At 45.4% G+C, this 21,865-nt stretch overlaps 1 protein-coding gene across 3 annotated transcripts in view; it reads left to right on the top strand.

The window, feature by feature from the left end:
* ABL2 (ABL proto-oncogene 2, non-receptor tyrosine kinase) overlaps positions 1-20,577 on the top strand; it is an 89,181-nt gene extending 68,604 nt beyond the window's left edge. The window contains exons 5-13 of one of the 3 annotated variants that reach the window (XR_004421625.1): positions 744-1,016; positions 2,101-2,185; positions 3,560-3,737; positions 4,647-4,831; positions 6,173-6,325; positions 7,202-7,291; positions 10,442-10,615; positions 11,130-14,477; positions 15,843-20,575. Coding sequence is in view for 2 of the 3 variants with exons in the window: in XM_033093110.1 (XP_032949001.1) it covers positions 744-1,016; positions 2,101-2,185; positions 3,560-3,737; positions 4,647-4,831; positions 6,173-6,325; positions 7,202-7,291; positions 10,442-10,615; positions 11,130-12,838 (2,847 nt within the window). In the remaining variant the exon portion in view is untranslated. Of the gene's footprint in view, positions 1-743; positions 1,017-2,100; positions 2,186-3,559; positions 3,738-4,646; positions 4,832-6,172; positions 6,326-7,201; positions 7,292-10,441; positions 10,616-11,129 lie in introns of all 3 variants that reach the window. The other 2 variants (XM_033093110.1, XM_033093111.1) reach the window with 2 other exon arrangements.
* Positions 20,578-21,865: the final 1,288 nt, after the last annotated feature.

Raw genomic sequence — 21,865 nt, 5'->3', positions numbered from 1 at the left:
TGGTGTGGGAGGTGTTAACATGGGTGAGTTCAGTTTGTAAAAACCAGCATTTCTCCACTTACTAATTGGATACTTTTCTGTGTACAAGTTTTGTTTGTTTGTTTGTTTGTTTGTTTAACTAAACTGCTTTGGGAGATTAAGGCTCAGGATTATCCTTCTTTACATTTCTTGTTGCCTATCACAGATTAACTACTATTTTGTTAACAATTCACTGAAATTAAATTTGTGGCTCTTTTTTTAATGTCTTAGACTCCCACAGCACATCCTAATTAAATAAAAATTCCATATTTGAATACCCTCTCTGCCAAAATAATTAAATGGTTTTCAAATTATGTTCTGTGCAAGATCTGAGGGAGTATTTCCTAAATACTTTTCCAGGAGGCCAAGTTCCCCCTCTTGCCTACATTAATCAGACCACCTCTTCCTTTAGCTGTCTGATATATCTGGGTTCCGCAGGCTCCATGCTTGAAAATATTTGAAGACCAATGACCTTGATGATCCAGAGAAATATCCTTGAAGTTTTTTCCCAAGACTAGAGCTAACTTAGGAAGCATAGGAAGAGTGGCTTAAATAAGATGAAACTGAGGTTCTGTGTTTTTCCTCGCCATCAGCATTTAATTCTTTCATTTGCCTCAGTAAGATAACCTCCTAGCTGCATATCTTCAGACCAGTGAAATAACGGGCTTTTAAAAATCTTCTGTTCTCTTTTCAAGTTGGTTTAGCTTTCCTTCTCTTCTCACCAGGTGTATGTAACTGCCGAGAGCCGCTTTAGCACCTTGGCAGAGCTCGTTCACCATCACTCCACAGTGGCTGATGGGCTGGTGACAACGCTACACTACCCTGCACCCAAGTGTAACAAGCCTACGGTTTACGGTGTGTCCCCCATCCACGACAAATGGGAAATGGAACGGACAGATATTACCATGAAGCACAAACTCGGGGGTGGTCAGTACGGAGAAGTTTACGTTGGCGTCTGGAAGAAATACAGCCTGACAGTTGCTGTGAAAACATTGAAGGTGGGTTGCTGAGAATTACAGTTTTCAGGCATCTCTTTCTTTTGTGCTGGATCGCTTGGGAATGTCAGCATGCCCTTCTTTAACTTTGGAATACATTCCTCCCACGGGTGCCAAGCACATCAGCAAATTGTGGTGATCAACCCTCGTGCCACTGCTGACAGTGCCGAGGCAGGCTGTTCACTGCAGCGCGTCGGAACCCACGTGTGGGGATGGTTTGTCTCTGCAGGCTGTGGATGTAGGTTTAGTGGGTGGTTAGAAGCAAATTACAAGTTACAAAAGCAAAGCTGGCCTCCTCACAATGACCCCTGCTGGACAGAACACCTCTCCTTCTCCCTCTCCCTTCCCCTCCTACCTCCCCCTCTTTCCGTCCCCTTCTCTCTCTTTGGTTTTGTCCTTTCTCTCTCTGCTTCTTGCTACCCCCATCTCCATGAGGGTAGATCATTTCTTCTTGTTCTTAATAGTCACAGAAATCTTTTTTTCTTGGTGCCACTCTCTCTCTTTAAGCATCCTGGTGTCAAATTCCAGGGTTTTTGCTCATCGTGTTCTCTGGAGAGTCTCCTGCATGCCTCACCGCTAGGAAGGGCTGCTCTTCAGCTATGAGTAGCCATCAGATTTTTCTAGCAAGTATTTATTAAGCATATTCTGAGTGTGAAACTATGCCAGGCCTTGCAAACATGCGTTGCTCCTTAAGGAATTTGTCAAGGAGACAGACATGTAAACAGTGAACTGTTCTGTCTCCTCTTTCAAAGGCTGAGCTTTCCAGGGAAGCAAACTGCCAGAGGTCTGAGCTATCGTCTAAGTCTCCCAAGTGTCAGCTGTGATAGGACATAACTGCTGAATTTTGTTCACCCTGCTAATTTTTGCTCGTTTCAAGTATTGGGTAAATTCAAGGACATCTTTCTTTCTTAATCGGACTTCTGTACAGCATATTAGGTTATGATAAGATTTCTTGAAGTGATATGCTAAAATATTCAGGAGATGTCCCCTTTTAAAGCTGAAGTTTTAGGATTGTGAGTTGACTCAATTGATTAAGACGGGGTTTGTCCCTTTCCTCTTTTTCTTTCTTACCTGTTCCCCTTTCCAGGAAGATACCATGGAGGTGGAAGAGTTCCTGAAGGAAGCTGCAGTGATGAAGGAAATCAAGCACCCTAATCTGGTACAGCTGTTAGGTGAGGACACGTGCCAGAACGAACCAACCACAGGTTTCCTCAGAGATGCTTGTCCCCGGACCCCGTTATCTCCAAATCCTTCTTTTGAATCACTGTGGTAGAAGCTCCACGTGTGACTCTCCTTCCATAATGGTTGTCATTTTAAACAGCAGGCTTTGTGTTTAACAGTCACCTTCGAAACAGTGGCCTGGATTGATGGCAATGTGTAAAGCCACCCAGCTGTGCTAATTGCCCCCGATTCAAAGTTCGGAGTCACTCAGAATGAGTCCAAACCAAAAACTCGCGAATTAATTTCACAAAACAAAGAGACATTAAACAAAGGACTGTTGGAAAGCAGCAGATTAAAAATTGTGACCACAGCCATCGGTTTACCAGTACCAGCAGAAAGTGCCATGCTCTGAAAGATTGGCTGCTCACCTGTTCAGGCCACAAAGAAACCTGTGTCTGCACCCTTTGCCCTTTCAAACTAGGGCCGCTTTCTTTGGGTGTTTAAAGGAGATTCTTATTGGTTCATTACAATGAATCTGTCATGGACCAGTGTAATTAGTGGCTTTCTAGCATGTTAGCGATCATAAAAAACCTTTGACTAGGGAAACAATTGTAATCTTTTTACAAAGCATTACAGGCCGGGTTCACATCCTCTTCCGCGTGGGCACAATTGCGGTTGCTGTTGAACAGGCACTGTTATTAGCAGCAGTTGAGGATGGGGATTGTGGGCAGAACGCTCCAAATTTCAGTCGCCCTGACCCCTTATGGAATTAACAGGTAACTCTGCTTTTGCCCAAACGGCAACTAGGCAGATGAATATGAATTTCCAGGATTATATAATCCCTTATCAACCAACTTCTTAACCCTGCTATATTATTTCCAGAAAATTTGATGGCAAAGAGGGAAAAGATACGGCCAAACTAGACTTTCCAAACTGTTGCTTATTCTTTTTTTTTTTTTTTAAGTTTCAGGTGTACAAAGCAATCTAATAGTTAGACACACCCCTCACAAAGTGATAACCCCCCCAATCTGTTACCCCTCTGAGATTGTATATAGCTGTTACTAATACCATTGACTAAATTCCTTATGCTATACTTTATATCCCATGACTAGGTATAAATACAGAGATAAAAAATTATAGTTGACGTTCAATATTCAACTTAAGCGTCAGGTGTATAGCGCAGGGGTCAGGTATCTACACCAGCCATGAAACGATCTCCCTGAGAAGTCCAGTGCCAGTCTGGCACCCCACATAATCTTTATAACATTGATTATATTCCCCCCACGTAATCTTTACAACATTATTGATTATATCCCCCATACCTGTTGCTGATTCTTGCCTCAGTGGTTTGGAGCAGTAAAACCAGCTTTGTCCTTAACTCGCAGGTGTGTGTACTTTGGAGCCGCCATTTTACATCGTGACTGAATACATGCCTTATGGGAACTTGCTGGATTATCTCCGAGAATGCAGCCGAGAAGAGGTGACTGCAGTTGTGCTGCTCTACATGGCCACTCAGATCTCTTCTGCAATGGAGTATTTAGAGAAGAAGAATTTTATCCATAGGTGTGTAAAACCCGATTGCCTGCGATGAGCCATGAAGCTGCCTTGCTTGTCATGCAAATAAAGGGAAGAATGTGAGAACCTTCCCTGAACTTTTCAGATGATTCAGGAAAGTCATTTTCCTTTTTACAGGGCCTGTTACAATGTTATTTCAAATTTATAAACCTACTGTGTACTCTGATTAAAGTATTAATGAGGGTCCTTTGCTGTTCCAAGAGCCTTTTGCTCCATCTAGTGGCTTAATTTAAAAAAGACCTTTCTGTCTTAGAAAGAACTTGAACCCTTGTGGAGGAGCGTCTTTCGCTCACCTGACACCTGTCCCAGTGAGCAGTTGCCCCTTGAACAGCATGGGTTTCAACTATGGGGGTCCACTTATACACAGATTTTTTTTCAATAAATATGTACAGTACTGTAAATATATTTTTTCTTATGAATTTCTTAGTATTATTTTCTCTACTAGGTTATTGTAAGAATACAGTATATAATACATATAACATATAAAGTATGTATTAATTTATTGTTTATTATCTGTAAGGCTTCCAGTCAACAGGAAGCTATTAGTAGTTAAGTTTTTGGGGGAAGTCAAGTTATACGTGAATTTTCAGCTGTGTGGGAAGGAGGGGGGTTCGACGCCTCAACCCCCCCATGTTCTTTGAGGGTCAACTTATTTATGAATAGGAACTCATTTTCTGAAGCCTGCTTTATTCCAGCATCACATAACTTCCTCTAGATGACGGCTGGACTAGTGATATGTAATTAGTGGCTTTCTAGCATGTTAGCGATCATAAAATACTACCATATCTGTCAGCACTTCTCAACTCTGCATGTGGCACAAAGAACCGAGAGGCGAGCATTCCTGACCATTTTCCTCACCACCTGAATGGACTCACATTAGGGTTCTCTTTCCCACAGAGATCTTGCAGCTCGTAACTGCCTAGTGGGAGAAAACCATGTGGTGAAGGTGGCTGACTTTGGCTTAAGCAGACTGATGACTGGAGACACCTATACTGCTCATGCCGGAGCCAAGTTTCCTATTAAATGGACCGCGCCGGAGAGTCTTGCCTACAATACCTTCTCCATTAAATCCGATGTCTGGGGTAAGGTTGGAAGCGACGTTTTCTGCATGTGTCATTTTCTTTTCTTTATAAATGTTCTTAATTCTCTTTTTTTAAGTCCAAAATGCGTTTATTGGGATGCTTCCTCACGCATCCTCATTCAGGGTGCTTTTAGTTTTTAGTGCCGCTTCCGCCTGCAGGAGCATCTTTCTGTAAACCTTGCTTTTCCTCCTGTAAGCTGGCGGAGGACCAGGGAGCAGCCAGCACACAACACTACCGTTTGTGCACGGCTGAGGCCGGGGGTTGATTTTATAGCCTCCTGGGCATGTTACGGCCATGAAGTAGGAATGGGGCTCTGCACAGGCGCTGCTTCTGTGTTTGCTCTTCTCCGTAAGGCGAGGGATGCAGGAGATCCTTAGCGCGAGGCATGTTCTCGTGGGGAAAGCTAAATGTTCTTAATTCTTTAGAGCTTCTCTTTTATATGACCAGTATCCTTTGCCTGTACCCGCATCTTTCTTCAGTCATTCAGCAAGCATTTATTAAATCCCTGCTATCTGCCAGGCATGGTACCAGGCACTTAGCATAGAAAGAAGTGTAAAGAAGAAAGTAAAAAAGTCTGCCTTCAAAGAACTCACAGTCTTGCTCCTATATTGTACTGGAGTTCTAATGATCCTCTCTCTGTAGAGCTCCCTGCTTTCTACACTGGGTTTTATTGTTTGTTTCCAGAACACTGGGACAGAGTACCATCCTCTTTTCAAAGAAGGCATGCTGAGGTTTCACCTAGAATTTATCCTTGTCACTGATTTTGTTTCTACTGCCCTGAAAAGCAGTAGGATTTAGTAGAGGCTCAGTGGACTCAACAGGTCTGGAAATTTGGATTGTGGGCCAATAGAAATAGTGGTAGGATTCTAAGTCACTGTTTACCAGAAATTTCAAACTCAGAAATAACCTGTGACAAAGTCAAGCAAATTCTTTTTTCTAGCGTGAATTTTATCTGATTTTAATGAGTCCATTTTTATATTTACTCCTCTGATACTAGCTGACTTAAAAACTGTGAAATTCATTAACTAGATCACAGATTGTTCTAAGAATAGTTCGATTATGCCCCAGACTTCTTATATTGTCATAGTTTATTCTCCTTTGTTGTAGTAAAGGAAATCTAAATAAAAAATGGGAAATTTAAATAAAACCATCCTGAGTTTATACTTGAAGCGTTCCTGTGGAAGATACTTTAGAAGGATAAGTCATGCTCTAAGAATTAGAAGAATATATTTTGGGTAACTGAATGTCACCCAAAATTTGAAAGATAAGTTCCTAATGGTATAAGATAAATGATAAACCAGAGAAGAAACATTAACCTTTTTTTTCCCATCCCTTACACAGCTTTTGGGGTGCTATTGTGGGAAATTGCTACATATGGAATGTCGCCATACCCGGGGATTGACCTGTCTCAGGTGTATGATCTACTGGAAAAAGGGTATCGAATGGAACAGCCTGAAGGATGTCCCCCTAAGGTTTATGAACTCATGAGAGCATGTGAGTATTTTCGCATATTTTAATTTTGAAGGTTTAAGTCAGCAATTTAGGGTGATTAGCAAAATTGGAACCATTTTTCTTCTCAGTGTTGGTAGATTGAATTCAAGCTCATGACATAGAGCTGGTCACTGATCAGCCAGTTGGCGTATTGTGTGCTACACCATTGAGTCTTATTGGAATCCCAAGAATTGTTATCCAGTGTCCAGATACTGACTCAGTTTCCAAAAAACATTTGCATGTTTAGTAGGTAAGGAAATTGGGTTTAGAGTTTAGGTAGGGGAGGACTGTTTTCAGCTAGACAAAAGCGATTGCTAAAGACTAGGGAGAATACATGAAAGTAACCTCTGTGATGAATAAACAAAAGCATCTGACTTCTTGAAGATGAGAAAAGTAGGAAGATGAGTCGTGAATTAAATCGCAGTTGTGTTTGAGCATAAATCTTGTTTTCTCACTGAACATTGGTATTACTTACTGCCCTCTTTGTCAAATGTAAACTCTAAGCCACTTCTTTCTGATGTCCTGTCACGTTTCTGAATATGTACAGCTGATGATATATCAGGTTAGAGTGAGTTTGAAGACAGGTTTAACTTCTTTTAGTTTTCCAGTGGAAGAAAACTCACCATTTTCTGGACTATATCCCCACCCCTCTTCATTCCTACAGTAGAGGGGATACGAACTGAGGCTGCATAGAAGGACCCGCCCTAGGAAGTGGGTTCATTACCCTCTGAGTCTGGAAGCTGGAAGCAGCTGCCTCACTACTCATTGCGCACATGCTGTAACTCTGCTTAACAAGCACACATCGTGATGCATCGGGTGTGCCTCTGGATGTGTAATTCCTGCAAGGAGCTGATAATATTTCCTTCTTTTGTGACACAGGTTGGAAGTGGAGCCCTGCCGACAGGCCCTCCTTTGCTGAAACACATCAAGCTTTTGAAACCATGTTCCATGACTCCAGCATTTCTGAAGGTAAAAATGTGATGATTCACTGTTGGTGGCTAGTTCTGGGTGGTGGTGGTGGTGGTGGTGGTGGTGGTGGTGGTGGTGATGGTGGTGGTGGTGGTGGTGGTGATGGTGGTGGTGGTGGTGGTGGTGGTGGTGATGGTGGTGGTGGTGGTGGTGGTGGTGGTAATCCCATTTCAAAAATGATAGACTCTTGTAGTGTGGGACTCCATTTCAGGATATTGAATTAATTCTTGGCCTTCATTATTCTTGTTTTTCTTTTCTTTTTGCTATTTTTAATATCTTTGTGTCTCCATATTTTTATGTTGAAATTATATTTTGGGGCCAGCCCAGTGGCTCAGGTGGTTGGAGTGCCGGGCTCCTAACATGGAGGTCGCTGGTTCGATTCCCACATGGGCCAGTGAGCTGCGCCCTCTACAGCTAAGATTGTGAACAACAGCTTTCCCTGGAGCTGGGCTGCCGTGGGCTGCTGAGTGCTGCCACAGGCTATTGTGTGCCGCCATGAGTGGCCCGTGGCCAGTGTGAGTGGCCGGCGGCCAGTGTGAGTGGCCAGCGTGAGCAGCCAGCAGCCAGCGAGAGCTGCTGTGAGCGGCCGACAACTGCCTGGCGGGGGGGGCGGGGAGCCCAAGGCTCATAATACCAGCATGGGCCAGGGAGCTGTGTCCTACACAACTAGACTGAGAAGCAATGGCTTGAACCGGAGTGGGTTGGAGGGAGGCAGAAGAAGGGGAAGAAAAACTATTAGAAATTATATTTAATTATAAATTCAGTCTCTTCATAAAGAGAATTAATTCAGTAGTTCTTCAAGCATTAACACTTATGTTGGGAAGAGAAGAGGAAAAAATGAGTAGGAAAATATTGCAACTCCCTAAACCACACCTACAAAGGCGGAACCAAGTCATAGAAGAATGTCCAGAAATTCTATTTCTGGAAATAGATTCTACGGAAATAAAAGGATGAACAAACATGTTACATCAGTGTACTTTATAATATTGAGAAATTATGACCAATCTAAATACCTCCTGGGCTGTTAATTATATCCATATAGTTGAATGTTTAAAATTATATTCTTAAATATTGACAGGGAAAGGAGTTTAGAAGAAGCATGTTACGATATGAATAGTGAGAACGCTTCTTATCTAAAAAAACAAGTGGATGGACACATAGACAGTTTCTTTTGTGTATAATGCCTCTAAAATTATCTGCAAGAGTCAGACAGTAAACTTACTTGCTATAAAAAGAGACTATTCCTAGAAAGCCAAAAATACAAAATTCTTAGTTACACTTGCCTGTTAGACACTTGGATATAGTTCCATTTTATACATATTGTTCAAAATTTTCCTTTTCTTCATAATTGAACCGAGAACTTACTGCATAAGTTTAAGTTTAAAAACGTTAGAAGAAGCAATCAGGCAAGTTGATTTTTGTCTGCTTCCCTTAGTGATTTACCATGTTTAGGTAAGCAGAAAGGGAACAGTCCAACACCGAGGTTGAATAATAAGTGTGTGCGTCCTAGCCCTGTGCTACGTGGAACATCTGCAGGTTGGCGAGGGCACAGGTGCCCTCTCCCAGCACTCTTCTTCTGGGTGTTTTTTTCCCTGTGGAGTCAAAGTGTAGAAGTCATTTCTCTGGTACTTTTGTTCCAACTTTTAAGTTCTGTTGAATGCTTAGTTAAATATTTCTCCTTCTTTTGAAAATGTTACATACCCTTTTAGAAAATCATCCCTTACCGGTTTTCAAAGCTAATTTCAATTCAGAATTGCTAAATGAGAAATTTTGCGTTATTCAACCCATATTTGATTAAGCATTTAATCTGTGGCAAGGACTATGCTAGTTCTGAGGACCCAGATCAGACAGTTCCTACCTCAAAGAATGTATTTATTCGTTACAAGTGAAAGAAGCCTCCTCAAACTTTAAGGAATAAGAGGATTTATTGGCTCCTAAACAAACGATGGAAAAGCAGGGTCGTGCTGACCTCGGGTCTGTGGCAGCCACCCACTCAAGTAGTTTCAGGTGTCCCTGCTTCCCCCGCCCTCTCCCTCCTTCCCACAGCCACTCCCACCCAGCATCACTTTATCCTCAGAAACCTGCCAGTGGCAGTGGGCACAGCTGCCAGCACCCAGCAGCGTCAGAAAGGACTCTCACAGGCTTCACTTATGTGCCATGTACCTACTCTTGTGGGATGTTAATTTTTAAAAATAATTACCAAAAAAAGTTGTAAAATAATTGTAAAATGTCACAATTTAGTTGATCTTGCTTGCTTTATTTTTGCTTAGGAATGAATAGCAGAGGATGTCTTTGCCTCAGTAAAAGCCCCAGAATCCAGGACCAAAGTTTAGTCAGGGCGGCTAATAGGCGAACACCTTTTCAGGAGCCTGATTTGCATGAAATGAAAGTGAATGGAATGCATCTACCCTCCTTTTTAGTACAAGGTGCAACCGTAAAAATAAAAGTGTCTGCAGACATCTGTCTGCTTTATTCAGCCTCCGAACTGGCACCTGGTAAACGAGGACAGACTGATGGCTGGTACTGATGGCTGGTAAGCACGTGAAGCCCGCTCAGCATCACTGCTCATCAGAGAAGCACGAAACTCTTACCCCAGAAAGGCTAAAAATTAAAACCAAACAAAAACCCTGGTAACGTAAAACTCTGGCAAGCATGCAGAATAATCGCAACTTGGATACAATGCTAGTGGGAGTGTAGATTGGGACAGTCCTTGGGGGAGATAGCTGGGCAGGACCCCACAAAGCTGAGTTCATGTGTACCCTGTGACCCACCAGTCCTGCTCCTGGGTGTGTACCCAGGAGGCAATGCATGCAATTGTGAACCAAAGGATGTAGCAGGATGTCCCTAGCAACATAACAGCTCCAAACTGGAAACAACTGAAATATTCCCCCAGAGGAGAATGGGTGAATTTGGTATATTCACACCCTTGAACCAATACACAGCAGTGAGGAAAACACTCCTGCCCCACGCAACAGCATGGGTCCACAGACGCATTGCTGAGCAAAAGAAGCCAGGCAGAAAAAGAGTACATTGTGATTCCATTGTACCTCTTAGTACTCTGTTCTTCGGTTCTTTCCTTTTCTGAAAAGAAAACTCCTTTCCTCTGTCAGGAAACTGTTCTTTTTATCAGTGCCCTTGTCTTCCTTACAGAGGTAGCTGAGGAGCTTGGGAGAGCCGCCTCCTCCTCGTCTGTCGTTCCGTACCTGCCCCGGTTACCTCTACTTCCTTCCAAGACCCGGACGCTGAAGAAGCAGGTGGAGAACAAGGAGAATATCGATGGCACCCAAGATGCCGTCGAAAATTCTGCTTCCAGTTCCGCACCAGGTATGGGCCCCTAGACAGGCCTGGGTTAAGAACTGTGCGTTGTCGTGCTTCTAGTCCCACTTTCCTGCCCGTCTTCCCTGCGGAGAGTATGGCTGGCATCTGTTTTACTCACCACGCTGGCCCTCACTCTGCGTGACCAGTGTGAGCAGTCCTGTCTCCGCACTGGCATGCAGCCCTGCGTCCCACACCATTTCTTTAAGTCCTGATTCCCAAACCTTCTTTACACTTCTTCACTGAACCTGCTGGATGAGGCCAGCTTGGACTATAGTGTTTAGAGAAAAGTTGAAGGTCGAGGTGAAAACCGGCAGGATATTTCTTCCCTTTTATATCCCATATCACATTTGGAATACTAATCTGAGTGAAATGGTAATGTATTTATTAGTTTCTTCTGAGTCCTGCTTACACCGGACATTTAGTAGATGCTGACAAAAGTCTTACAATTCAGCCTTAGTAACTCAAGTGTAATGGAGTGACTTCCTGTCTTTCACGTTACTGATTGGCCGTTTCTCATCAGGGTTCATTAGAAGTGCACAGGCCCCCACGGGGTCCCCAGCACTGCCTCGGAAGCAAAGAGACAAGTCACCCAGCAGCCTCTTGGAAGATGCCAAAGAGACATGCTTCACCAGGGATAGGAAAGGAGGCTTCTTCAGCTCCTTCATGAAAAAGAGAAATGCTCCCACACCTCCCAAACGCAGCAGCTCCTTCCGAGAAATGGAGAATCAGCCCCACAAGAAATACGAACTCACGGGTAACTTCTCACCTGTTGCACCTCTCCAGCAGGCCGAGGGGTTCTCGTTCACTCCTGCCCAGCAAGAGGCGACTCTGGTGCCACCCAAGTGCTATGGGGGGAGCTTTGCACAGAGGAACCTGTGTAACGACGACGGTGGTGGGGGTGGGGGCAGTGGCACTGCTGGCGGGGGTTGGTCTGGCATCACAGGCTTTTTCACACCACGCTTAATCAAAAAGACACTGGGCCTACGAGCGGGTAAACCCACAGCCAGTGATGACACCTCCAAGCCTTTTCCAAGGTCAAACTCAACATCTTCCATGTCCTCAGGGCTTCCAGAGCAAGATAGGATGGCAATGACCCTTCCCAGGAACTGCCAGAGGTCCAAACTCCAGCTGGAAAGGACAGTGTCCACCTCTTCTCAGCCAGAAGAGAACGTGGACAGGGCCAATGACACACTCCCCAAAAAATCAGAGGAAGGTGCTGCTCCAACCAGGGAGAGACCAAAAGCCAAACTTCTGCCCAGAGGGGCCGCAGCTCTTCCTCTGAGAACCCCCTCTGGGGATCCAGCCATCACAGAGAAGGACTCTCCAGGGGTGGGGGTGGCTGGAGTGGCGGCTGCCCCAAAGAACAAGGAGAGGAATGGTGGGGCCCGCCTTGGCATGGCTGGCGTCCCCGAGGACGGCGAGCAGGCCGGCTGGTCCTCTCCGGCCAAGGCTGCGGCAGTCGCCCCAACCACTCACAACCACAAAGTGCCCGTCCTTATCTCACCCACTCTGAAGCACACTCCAGCGGACGTGCAGCTCATTGGCACAGACTCTCAGGGGAATAAGTTCAAGCTCTTATCTGAGCATCAGGTCACATCCTCTGGTGACAAGGACCGACCCCGACGGGTAAAACCAAAGTGTGCCCCACCCCCACCCCCCGTGATGAGACTACTGCAGCATCCGTCCACGTGCTCAGACCCCACGGAGGAGCCGGCTGCCCTGGCCGCAGACACGCAGGAAGGGGGGAGAAAGGCAGCTCCAGGGCCAGTGCCCACCAGCGGGAAAGCTGGGAGGCCGGTGATGCCGGCGCCTCAAGTGCCTCTGCCCTTGTCTTCCATCTCGCCCGCCAAAATGGCCAATGGCACAGCAGGTACGAAAGTGGCCCTGAGGAAAACCAGGCAGGCAGCTGAGAAGATCTCAGCTGACAGAATCAGCAAGGAGGCCCTGCTCGAATGTGCTGACCTGCTGTCCAGTGCGATCACGGAGCCGGTGCCCAGCAGCCAGCTGGTGGACACTGGGCACCAGCTGCTCGACTACTGCTCAGGCTATGTGGACTGCATCCCTCAGACTCGCAACAAATTTGCCTTCCGAGAGGCTGTGAGCAAACTGGAACTCAGCCTGCAGGAGCTGCAGGTGTCTTCAGCAGCTGCGGGAGTGCCCGGGGCAAACCCTGTCCTTCATAACTTGCTGTCGTGTGTACAGGAGATCAGTGACGTGGTGCAGAGGTAGCCACTGCCAGCCTCGTGGGGAGATGCACACGCCTCTGAGGGGAGAGGGAAAGGGACTCGTTTTCCTGTGTTCTTTTCAAAACATGAAAGACTGATACTTGAGTGTGTTTATGTGAAGTACCTCAGATCTCTGAGATCTCACGTTTACAGGTTCATCTCAAAAATAAAAAGCGAAACTCATAGGAGAGGGGAATTGGGTGGGGGTAAGGCTGGCGTGGACAGGAGTGGAAGCTGCACTGGACATCAGGGAACGTGTGTGTCATGCCGTGAAGAACCAAATCCAGCCCATCCTTACCCGGGATGACGCAAGGTGTTAGGGCTGCCTGCAGCGGTGCCACACACAAGGGGACTGGCTTAGGGCTCCAACTCACCTCATGAATTTGGTGGAACAGCAGAAGGGGAAGCTGGGAATGTACCAAGAGAAGTTTCATTCAAGGCTGTGGGAAGCAGCCGTTAGCCGTGCTTCCACAGGGTCACTGCTGCAGTAAGAACTGCAAATCTAATTGCGAGAATTAGAGAACTGGGAAATGTGGCCTCATCTGGATGCGCCTGTCTGGTTTCCCACGGGTGTGTTCATTGGCGCAGGAAGTAAAGAATTCTGGGCAGTATAGTCAGGGAGGGTGCAGCCTCCTGCTAAACTCTTACATCAGCCAGCAGAAGTCCCTTCTCCCCGTCCAGCAGGACAGCCTGTCTGCTTGGTGGTGCCTGTCTGTAAACCACAAGCCTCGGGGTCTCTGCAGTGGTTCTTCCCTGCCCCTCGCTGGGCAGGCTGCCTTCCGTTATTCCTGGCAACGTTTGGGGCACGAACCAACGTGGATGTTGACATTAGTGACCAGGGAAAGGCTCGCCCAGTGGATCCCTTTTCTGATACAGTGCCCCTCCGTAATGACATGTAAGGGCGTGAGCAGGTGTGTATTTCTTTAATAACTAAAATACGTGAGAAAGGGTCTCTTCTTGAAACCCAGTAGCCAGGCCCAGAGGTCTGAGACTGAGGAGACGCTCGCTTGGTCCTCCTGGCTGTTCCTCTGTCCCTTTCTCCTCCCTTGTCACCCGAGACCCAATCTAGGCATAAAGGAGGGAGAAGCATTTTTTCTCTCTCTGGATTTCAAATGAATCAAATTATCCTCACATGCTTTCCTCCTCTCATATCCCACCCCCACCAACATTGTGCTTGTTTGTAAAGATCACATTGGGAATCTCTTTGATTTATTTTAATATCGTATTTTAAGAAAGTATAAGTGAAGGAACATGTCATTTCCAGGGAATATTAGGTCCTGGAAACCTAATGACTTAACCCTCAGATATGTTTTGCCTTTGAAAAATAGGCCCTTTCCTTCCCTACTCATTTATAATAATGGAAGCTAATTAAGATTGCAGGGAACCGAATCTAATTAACCAATATTGATACTGATATCAGGTCTAATTCCAGTTACCACTTCATTCTGTTTTTAAAGCTTTATGACCCCCTCCTCCCAAGGAGAACCCAATACACAAAAATAAATACATTATTTTTTTCCCTCCAAAGGAATATTACCTTAGGAAGATAGGAATTCCACATTGATGGACAGTGAATTTTCTTCCTGGCTCTTATCATCGATCCAGTCAAGCCACAGCCCCGTCTCCTAGTCTAGTAAACAAAGGTAACGATACGTCTTCTCATGGGTATCTTACAAATACGGGCATAGCTACCCCTTGGAGAGCCCCCCCTGGAGAAAGCCCTTTAGTGCAGTGTTACGTGGAATGGTTTTTTTCGCTCTTTGCTCAGTAGCAGATTGTGACATTGAGAACTGCTGAGAGTACATTAGTGGGGCTAGCATACTAGAGTTAATAACTATGTTTTGGACAGAGTGTGGCCTCCTTGACCAAGGAGGAAGTGTAGTTTTCACCAGAAAGAAAGGAAACCTTGTTTCTTTCTTATCTTGGCTCCTGGAAAGGAGGCCCCAGGCCAAGAGAAGGATGAGGGAGGAGACAGTGCTGGGCGCTCCTTGCAGAGACTGGGTGACCTCTGTCTGTGACAGAAGGCAGCTAGTGTGTGGCTGGAAGGGAAGACAGCCTCTTTACCTTGGATTTAAACCAGTGCTCCTCCCATCTCCCCTTTTGCTTCTCCCCTTCATCATACACTTCCATAAACTTGAAATTGTTTTAGCAATTAGCCTTTTAAGGGTGGGGCAGGGAAAGCTAAAACTTTAGAATATTATTATGCTGCTTTTTTTATGTTTATCCCTGTCGTCGTGGGATGCGAGTTGAGGGATTGTAATTGTTTTTCAGGGGATTTTTTTCTTTTTCTTTTTTTCTCTAAGCAAGGGATGTTAATCCTTGAGAGCTCTGAAAATAAACCTTGGAGGAACACTACTGAGTGTACTTAAGCTCCCTGCTTTTCTCACTGGAGCACAGTCTTGAGGGTGGGGGCTGTGTCGTACTCAGGGCAGCACCTGGTTTTGCCTGCCCGCGGTGGATGCTTGATGAGGTCACGAAGGGAATTGCTTTTCCTCGGCACTGTCAGTCAGAGCGTGAGCACCCCCCACCCCCCCACCCCGTGGTGCCTGAACTGGAACATCAGAGGTGGACGGCTTGGGGTTCAGGTTAAAGAGGCACTGTCAACCTATTACAGAATTACAGTTGAGGTTTTCCTTTTTCTACTTGGAAAGGACCAGAGTTTTAAAATTACCTTATGTAAATTTAAAAGTTTGAATTCAAAGCAGAGAAAACTGCTTCTAGAAACTAAAAGTGTAGTTTAATTTTATCTAGTTTAAAAGCAAAACAGAGAGCAGGAGCAAAAGCCCTTCTACAAAATGTTGAAAACTTTCTAAAGTGGTTTTGTACATAAATGCATACCTTTGGGCTACCGTAGCATGAATCCGATCATGTACAGATAATATGATGTCAGTTTGGATTTCTACTAAAAAATGCAGTATTTGGTGTAGAATACATCTTCATTGTGCTTTACATGAAGTATTTTCTTAAAAGGCTTTGTGTAAAATTAAAATATGTATATTTTCCTACAGACTTCCATCGTGATTTTCAGAGATACAGCCTTAAAAAAATTGGCCCTGAGAAATTCTTCCAGTGTTTTTCCAGATGACCGCTATACATCGAGGCCATTATGGTGGAGCCCCTTGCCTAGCTGCAATTTTGAGTTTAAATTAGAATTTTCTTATAATTCAATTGCAAGTTGGCTAATAAAATAGTGCCCAGTTAATAAAACAGGCTGACTCTGCTCAGGCACAGCCCATATTTATTTATCTAAAGTCATGGAGCTTTTGAGTTGAAAGGTTACAGTATAGATAGTGAGTAAGAGTTCAGACTCTAAAGCCAGTCCAGAAGGCAAGTCATTTAACCTTCCTGAGCCTTAGTTTCCTCATTGGAAAACAGGGATAATAAAAGTAACTACCTCAGGGTTGTTGTAAGGATTAAATGATAATCTATATAAGATGCTCAGCTTGAGTGCCTGGCGTGTAATGAGCACTCCATAAATATAAACTTCCATTATTATTATTAAACAGTCCAGTGAGTCTTAGCCAGGGATGTGCGACCAAATCCCCTGCGGTGTTGTTTTTTTAAAAAACAAAAATCCCCACAAAAAATCTGGTGCATTGATCAGACTTCTGAGTGGGGTGCAGTGTCAGCCTGAGTGTTTCCAAGAATCCCTCCAGGTGTTTCCGACCCATCAGCACTGTCTGAACACTTTTCTTTACAGCCTACGGAATTGGAAGAGAGGATGTAAGTTATTTGCCCGTTATCTCAGAGCAGTTAATTAGTGGCGGGTGGGCAGAGCCAAGGCTGGGGTGCGGGGTCTTGGCCATTCCTGCTGCCTTGTGAGACACTGCAGCAAAGTGGCTCAGATGGACAATCAGTGTGCAGTCTGCACGCGGCCTAAGCACACGCTCCTGGCACCTGACCTTCAGGAGTTTGAATGTTGAGTAATGGTGACACTAGCACAGCGGGCCTTCAATAGAGTCAGTGATTTCAAAAAGTACAGGGAGTCGTTCTTTGGGACAGACCTAGCAGTACAGCAGTCTGCACTTTGTAATAAAGAAATACCAAGTTAAGTTTTAAAACACCTAGTCCTACATTCCTTTTTCTTGAAACAAAAGCAACTTTCTTGTTCCATGTCATTTTAATGACTAGGAGATAATGTATATGAAAGCACTTTGAGAAAAGTATCAAACGTGATATAACCATAAGGGTGTATTATTAATGTCTATTTAGGAAATGAAACAGTTGATTAGATGCTGATTGACTTACAGGTTTTTACCTGTGGGGGACCTGAAAATGCAGATCTATAAACAGTCACCTATGTAATTTGTGACATTTATAAATATGAAACTGCTACATGAGTATGTGCAGATAGAGTAAGTGTTTTACTAAAATTGTAGCTCAGTGCTGAGTAACTTCAGAAAACTAGGGACCAACTTTCTGGTTTAATCGTAATCATTAAAAAGTAGCCGTGGGCACTCACTCCAGAACAGACAGGCTCTTCCAGGGACCTTGACTCCAGAAGAATGAGGCCCTTGTACTTTTGAACATTTGTCCACTACATGTTCAGCCATTTAGCATCCTAAATGCGGGGGAGCACACGCATTACCTGTTGGTGTTGACAGTGTCTTTTTCAACCTATGTCCTGCGTAGGTTGTTTTTTATTCCTTTTTGTGGGGTGGGGGCATGGGTGTGAGAGGAGACTGGGTGGCCCTAAAACCAGTGCGTTTGGGGAATGACTTAGGATTTCCTGTCAGTTATAAATGCGTTTGACATTCATCATCCGTATTTATTTTTTTCTAAGAGTAGCTGAACATAACTCACCTATTAGCTTATGAAATAAATGTCCAAGAGTAAATAGCATTGTGGCCACTTTTGAGTTTCAGCTACACTGCATTCTGAGGGCTCCCCTTACCTTCCGTTTTTGCTACTGATGTCACGGTTACTGTCAGGCCGGGCTCCCCCAGGGGTCCACATTGGGCCGACAGGATTGTGTAGTTTTGTTCTTGAGATTTTGGGGTTTCATCATCTTGCATTAACTTATTCTACCTGAATTTGGGGTCCATCTCTCTGCCCTAAGCATTTGTTAGGACCAGTCCTCTTTAGGCAGGTGGGTGTCTAGACATAAGTTTCTTCTTAGGTATTTATTAAGACTCCAGCTGTCTATCTCTCTGTCTTAGCTTCTGTCAAACAAGTAACTCAGTTCTTTTGTAAATGCCTGCTTCAATTTGGGATATGTGGCAGCAGGAGAGAAGCAGGGAAGGGCAGCCCAAGGGCGCCTGTACCCTCCACATGACCACCCAGGGAAACTGCAGCTATCCGTAACCTGGCCGGAGAGGAAGGCCTTGGGCTGGTTCGAAAGCCTCCCGGTGTTAACAGGCAGAATTACGTACATCCTTGGGATTGCGTTTCAGTTTCAGTTCCAACTACCAGACTTTTAAAACTCTAGTGAAAGGCTTGCTCTTTTGGGCAGGCCAGTGGTGCCAGGAGTAACAATTACCGTACCTGCTGTTACTGCCGGACTCCCCGCCATGGCCCAGCCTCCGGTATTACCAGGGGAGCACGGTGCGGTTCAGGGCTGTGGAACGGGCTGCTCTCTGCGGCAGCCTGTCTTTCGCGACGTTTACTGCAATGTCCAAAAAGATGCGTTTCTGCTCTGGATCTGCTGCTTTTATTGCCACCCACCCGAAGTTTATGTTCCATGTTGAGACAACATGTGTGCAAGATGGTATTTCCTTCATTTCTGACTTAGTGTCCTAAGTCCAAAGGAAGTCAGGGAAGGCTCCGCCCTGTGCTAACCAGGGTGGGGAGGCCTGGGCAGCTCATCACTGCTGGAGGCTTCTGCCTTCGAACATGGCTTCAGGAGTTGTCGGCTGAGTGGATGGTGCACGGTTATTGAACCAGAACTGGTAGACATGAACTTCATGGGATGGCCCCACATGGGGTGCAGATCTGGCAGACTGCCGCACTCTTCTCCATCTTCTTGGTGAGCTGGGGGAAGGATGCTCTAAGTGGACCCTTCCCTCCCTCCAGGTGCACGTTACTTCTTTGCTCCTGTTACAATTATAAGTTTGAAATCGTTTCTCTCTCCTAGAAAGAGTATATCCTTTAGCCTCCCCATTGCGGAGCGACATGAACACAGTAGCAAGGCCCCGTTAACTCAGCCCGAGGTTCCAGACGGTGTGTGACCTGGTCTTCAGACCTGCGGACCATCTAAAGGAAAGGATGTCTCCGTGAAATGGGAAGGCTAGGCCCGACATGTCCTCAGACCAGCCTGTGCACACCTTCTGTGTCTGTTCTGTGAGGCTCTTAGCTCATCGTTGTACTGGAAGCAGCATGTTTCTGGGTCGTATGTGCCACTTACACACCGAGCTGTACACGCAGGGCTAGTGGTCTTGGAGCATTCTAGTTCATTCTTTTGGACACAGTGGAAGTGAACTGTCAAATGCTAGCAGACTTTCAGAAAGGAAATAAAGAGTTTGTATGGTTCGAGCTTGTTTAGATTTGCTTCTGAGCCTCAGATGGGAATTTTAAATCATGTATTTAAGCACCATAAACTTTGGTTGGAGAACGGGACTTCTGGTTAATAAAATTTTCATGTGTAAGGATACTTAATTTTCAGCAGTTACAATACAGTAACACAGGTCTGCCAAATAGATGCATCCTTGATTCAGAAGAGACTGCGAGACACTGAGGAGCTTTAGGGTCTTCAGTGACGCGTCCCAAATACCGTTCGGCAGTTCAGAAGTACCGCCCATGTGTTGAGTGGCAAGAATGCCCAGAGGGATGTTTCTGGTAGATCAGCCCGCCTTCCTCACTTTGACGAGCCATTTTCCACTACAGCCACTGTTCTTGGGACTCTGTTATGAGACATTTTCTGAGACCTTGAGAAATCACCTTGATTAGTCTGATGGGACTCCAGAGAAATTAGTATTCAGGACTAGAAGGGACGCTGAGGTACTCATCTTCGGTTCTTCAGGGCGTATGTTTGGAAACCCTCTGTATCTCAGACCTGTATGGAGGGTACGTGTTATGTCCGTGTTGCGTACACACTGTCGTCGTGCTCACTAGGAAAGGGGGGGGGCGTACGTGAGAGGCATTGGGCAGGTCTCTGTCTGTGTGACCAGAAGCTGTGCCCTCATCGGTGTGTTTGCTCTGAGCAGACTGGCAGAGCTGTTCATGCGTGGTCAGTACCCCGTCTCCCCGGTAGAACCCACACTTCTTTGCAATCTGGTTCTGTAATGATGAGCAGTGGAGAAACCCCGGTTTTATGTTTGCTTGGCAAAAGGAAGTTTGACTGTTGTGTGGTGGTTGACAGAATTTTGTCCTAAAACATGATTCAGATCTTTTAAAACGTATTTAATGTTTATACCAAAGGTCACGCCCACAGGTGTGTGTGGTGGGTGCAGAGGGTGTGTTGCTGAGGGGACAGTGAGACAACATGGGATCTAACCGCAAACACGTCAGTCATGGGTCACACTACAGTGTTGTCAGGTATTCGTTCTTAATTGTTATTGTAATATATTTTCAGGTGTTTTGTTTTTCTAATTTAATTCTCTCACCCTGTTGTCTGACTGTGAATTGCTAACAGTGTTAAACTTGATGTAAATAAATGAGGCCCTTGAAAGGGGAATGCTGTCTGCCTGTTGTCTCACAAGGCTTGCCAACTTGTGTTTTATTTTAAATAAAGGTTGCAATATTTTATTGGCAAAGGAGGCTTGTGATTGGAGTGTTTCTCCCCAAACTTTAACCTATAGGGAATGTAAGCAGAATTTGTCTCTCCATATAAAATAGACGTAAGGTAAAGAAGCGGATTTAGCAAGCATCCCGCTGGCACATTCTTTACAATGTGCTCCATGGCGGTGAGTCCTCATCCTGTGATGGATTCCATTTTTGGAAATGGCCGAAGGTATCATCTGGAGCCCAGCTGGTACGTAAGGTGAGTAAGGATATGTGTGTCCGTCCATCCGTCCGCCCGTCCCTCCATGTGAGCTTAATGTAAAATGAGACATAATTCTTTCAGAGTCCATTCTGAGGACAGCTGCAAATAAGTTCTACAAATGTTTAGAGCCAAAGTAGCACTGATAGTAGGAAACATCCTATTCTTGTTTGACTTGGTCGTCAATTTTATAAAAACCAGCCATTGCTTTGAGAAGTCATGTTTTAATTAGATAGCTGTAGGATATACTGAAGTGGTACCGTGTGAGGTCCGGTTAGAATGGCTGTTAAGCATCAGCTTATACACCTCCTCTCATTCCACTTTCCATCCTTTTCTTAGGCCCATTTTTGGTTCAGTTCAGGGGCGTCTTGTTTTAGTCGTCAGTGACCCTCCCGTGCGTTCTCCCTCGTTGTATTACTGTAACCTTTTCCACACCTGAGGCTACTGTCCACTGAGGAAATCTGGAAAGTGTCTTAGAACCAGTCATGAATGCATGGGCGCTGGGCTGCCTGGGCCGTACTCCCCGGCCCCCACTGACTAGAGCTTTGGGACTTTGTACAAGATACTTCACCTCTCAGAGCTCAGTTTTCTCATTTGTTAAACGATGATGAAATTGGTGCCTAAGTCAGTGTTAAAGATGACACGAGATAACAGCTGTGAAGTGCTTAGCACAGGCCACGGCGCATGGCAAGTTCTCGGGTGCTAGTTACTAAAACACACCTCAGCCAACCAGAGTCCCCAGAACTAGAACGAGGGGAAAGCCCAGCCTCAGAGGATGGTGCCAAACTGAGTTTTCCTAGGTTTTTACTGTTATTAAACAGCTAGAGCTCTCTGTCTGAGCACTTTATAAAGCTCAATCCTCACAGCAACTCGGCGGTAAGTACAGTTATGCGCACTTCTACAAAAGTGGAAACCGAGGTGACTAGCTTTCCTGTGGCCCTGCATTGTAGGCGGCTGACCTGGCCCTCAAGCAGGCTGGCTCCAGAGATGTGCTCAGAACCACCGCGTCCTGCTGTGTCCTGGTCCCCAGGTGTAAGAGGTTTAGACCCTGGATGACATCAGACATAGCCGGCCAGGGCTAAAAGGATGTCAGTTGTGTGGCTCTGAGACGTA

The sequence above is a fragment of the Rhinolophus ferrumequinum genome, chromosome 22, assembly GCF_004115265.2.
Source record: "Rhinolophus ferrumequinum isolate MPI-CBG mRhiFer1 chromosome 22, mRhiFer1_v1.p, whole genome shotgun sequence".
Lineage (NCBI taxonomy): Eukaryota > Metazoa > Chordata > Mammalia > Chiroptera > Rhinolophidae > Rhinolophus > Rhinolophus ferrumequinum.
The sequence above is the reverse complement of the archived record's forward strand: the minus strand, read 5'-3'. Positions and strand labels throughout refer to the sequence as shown.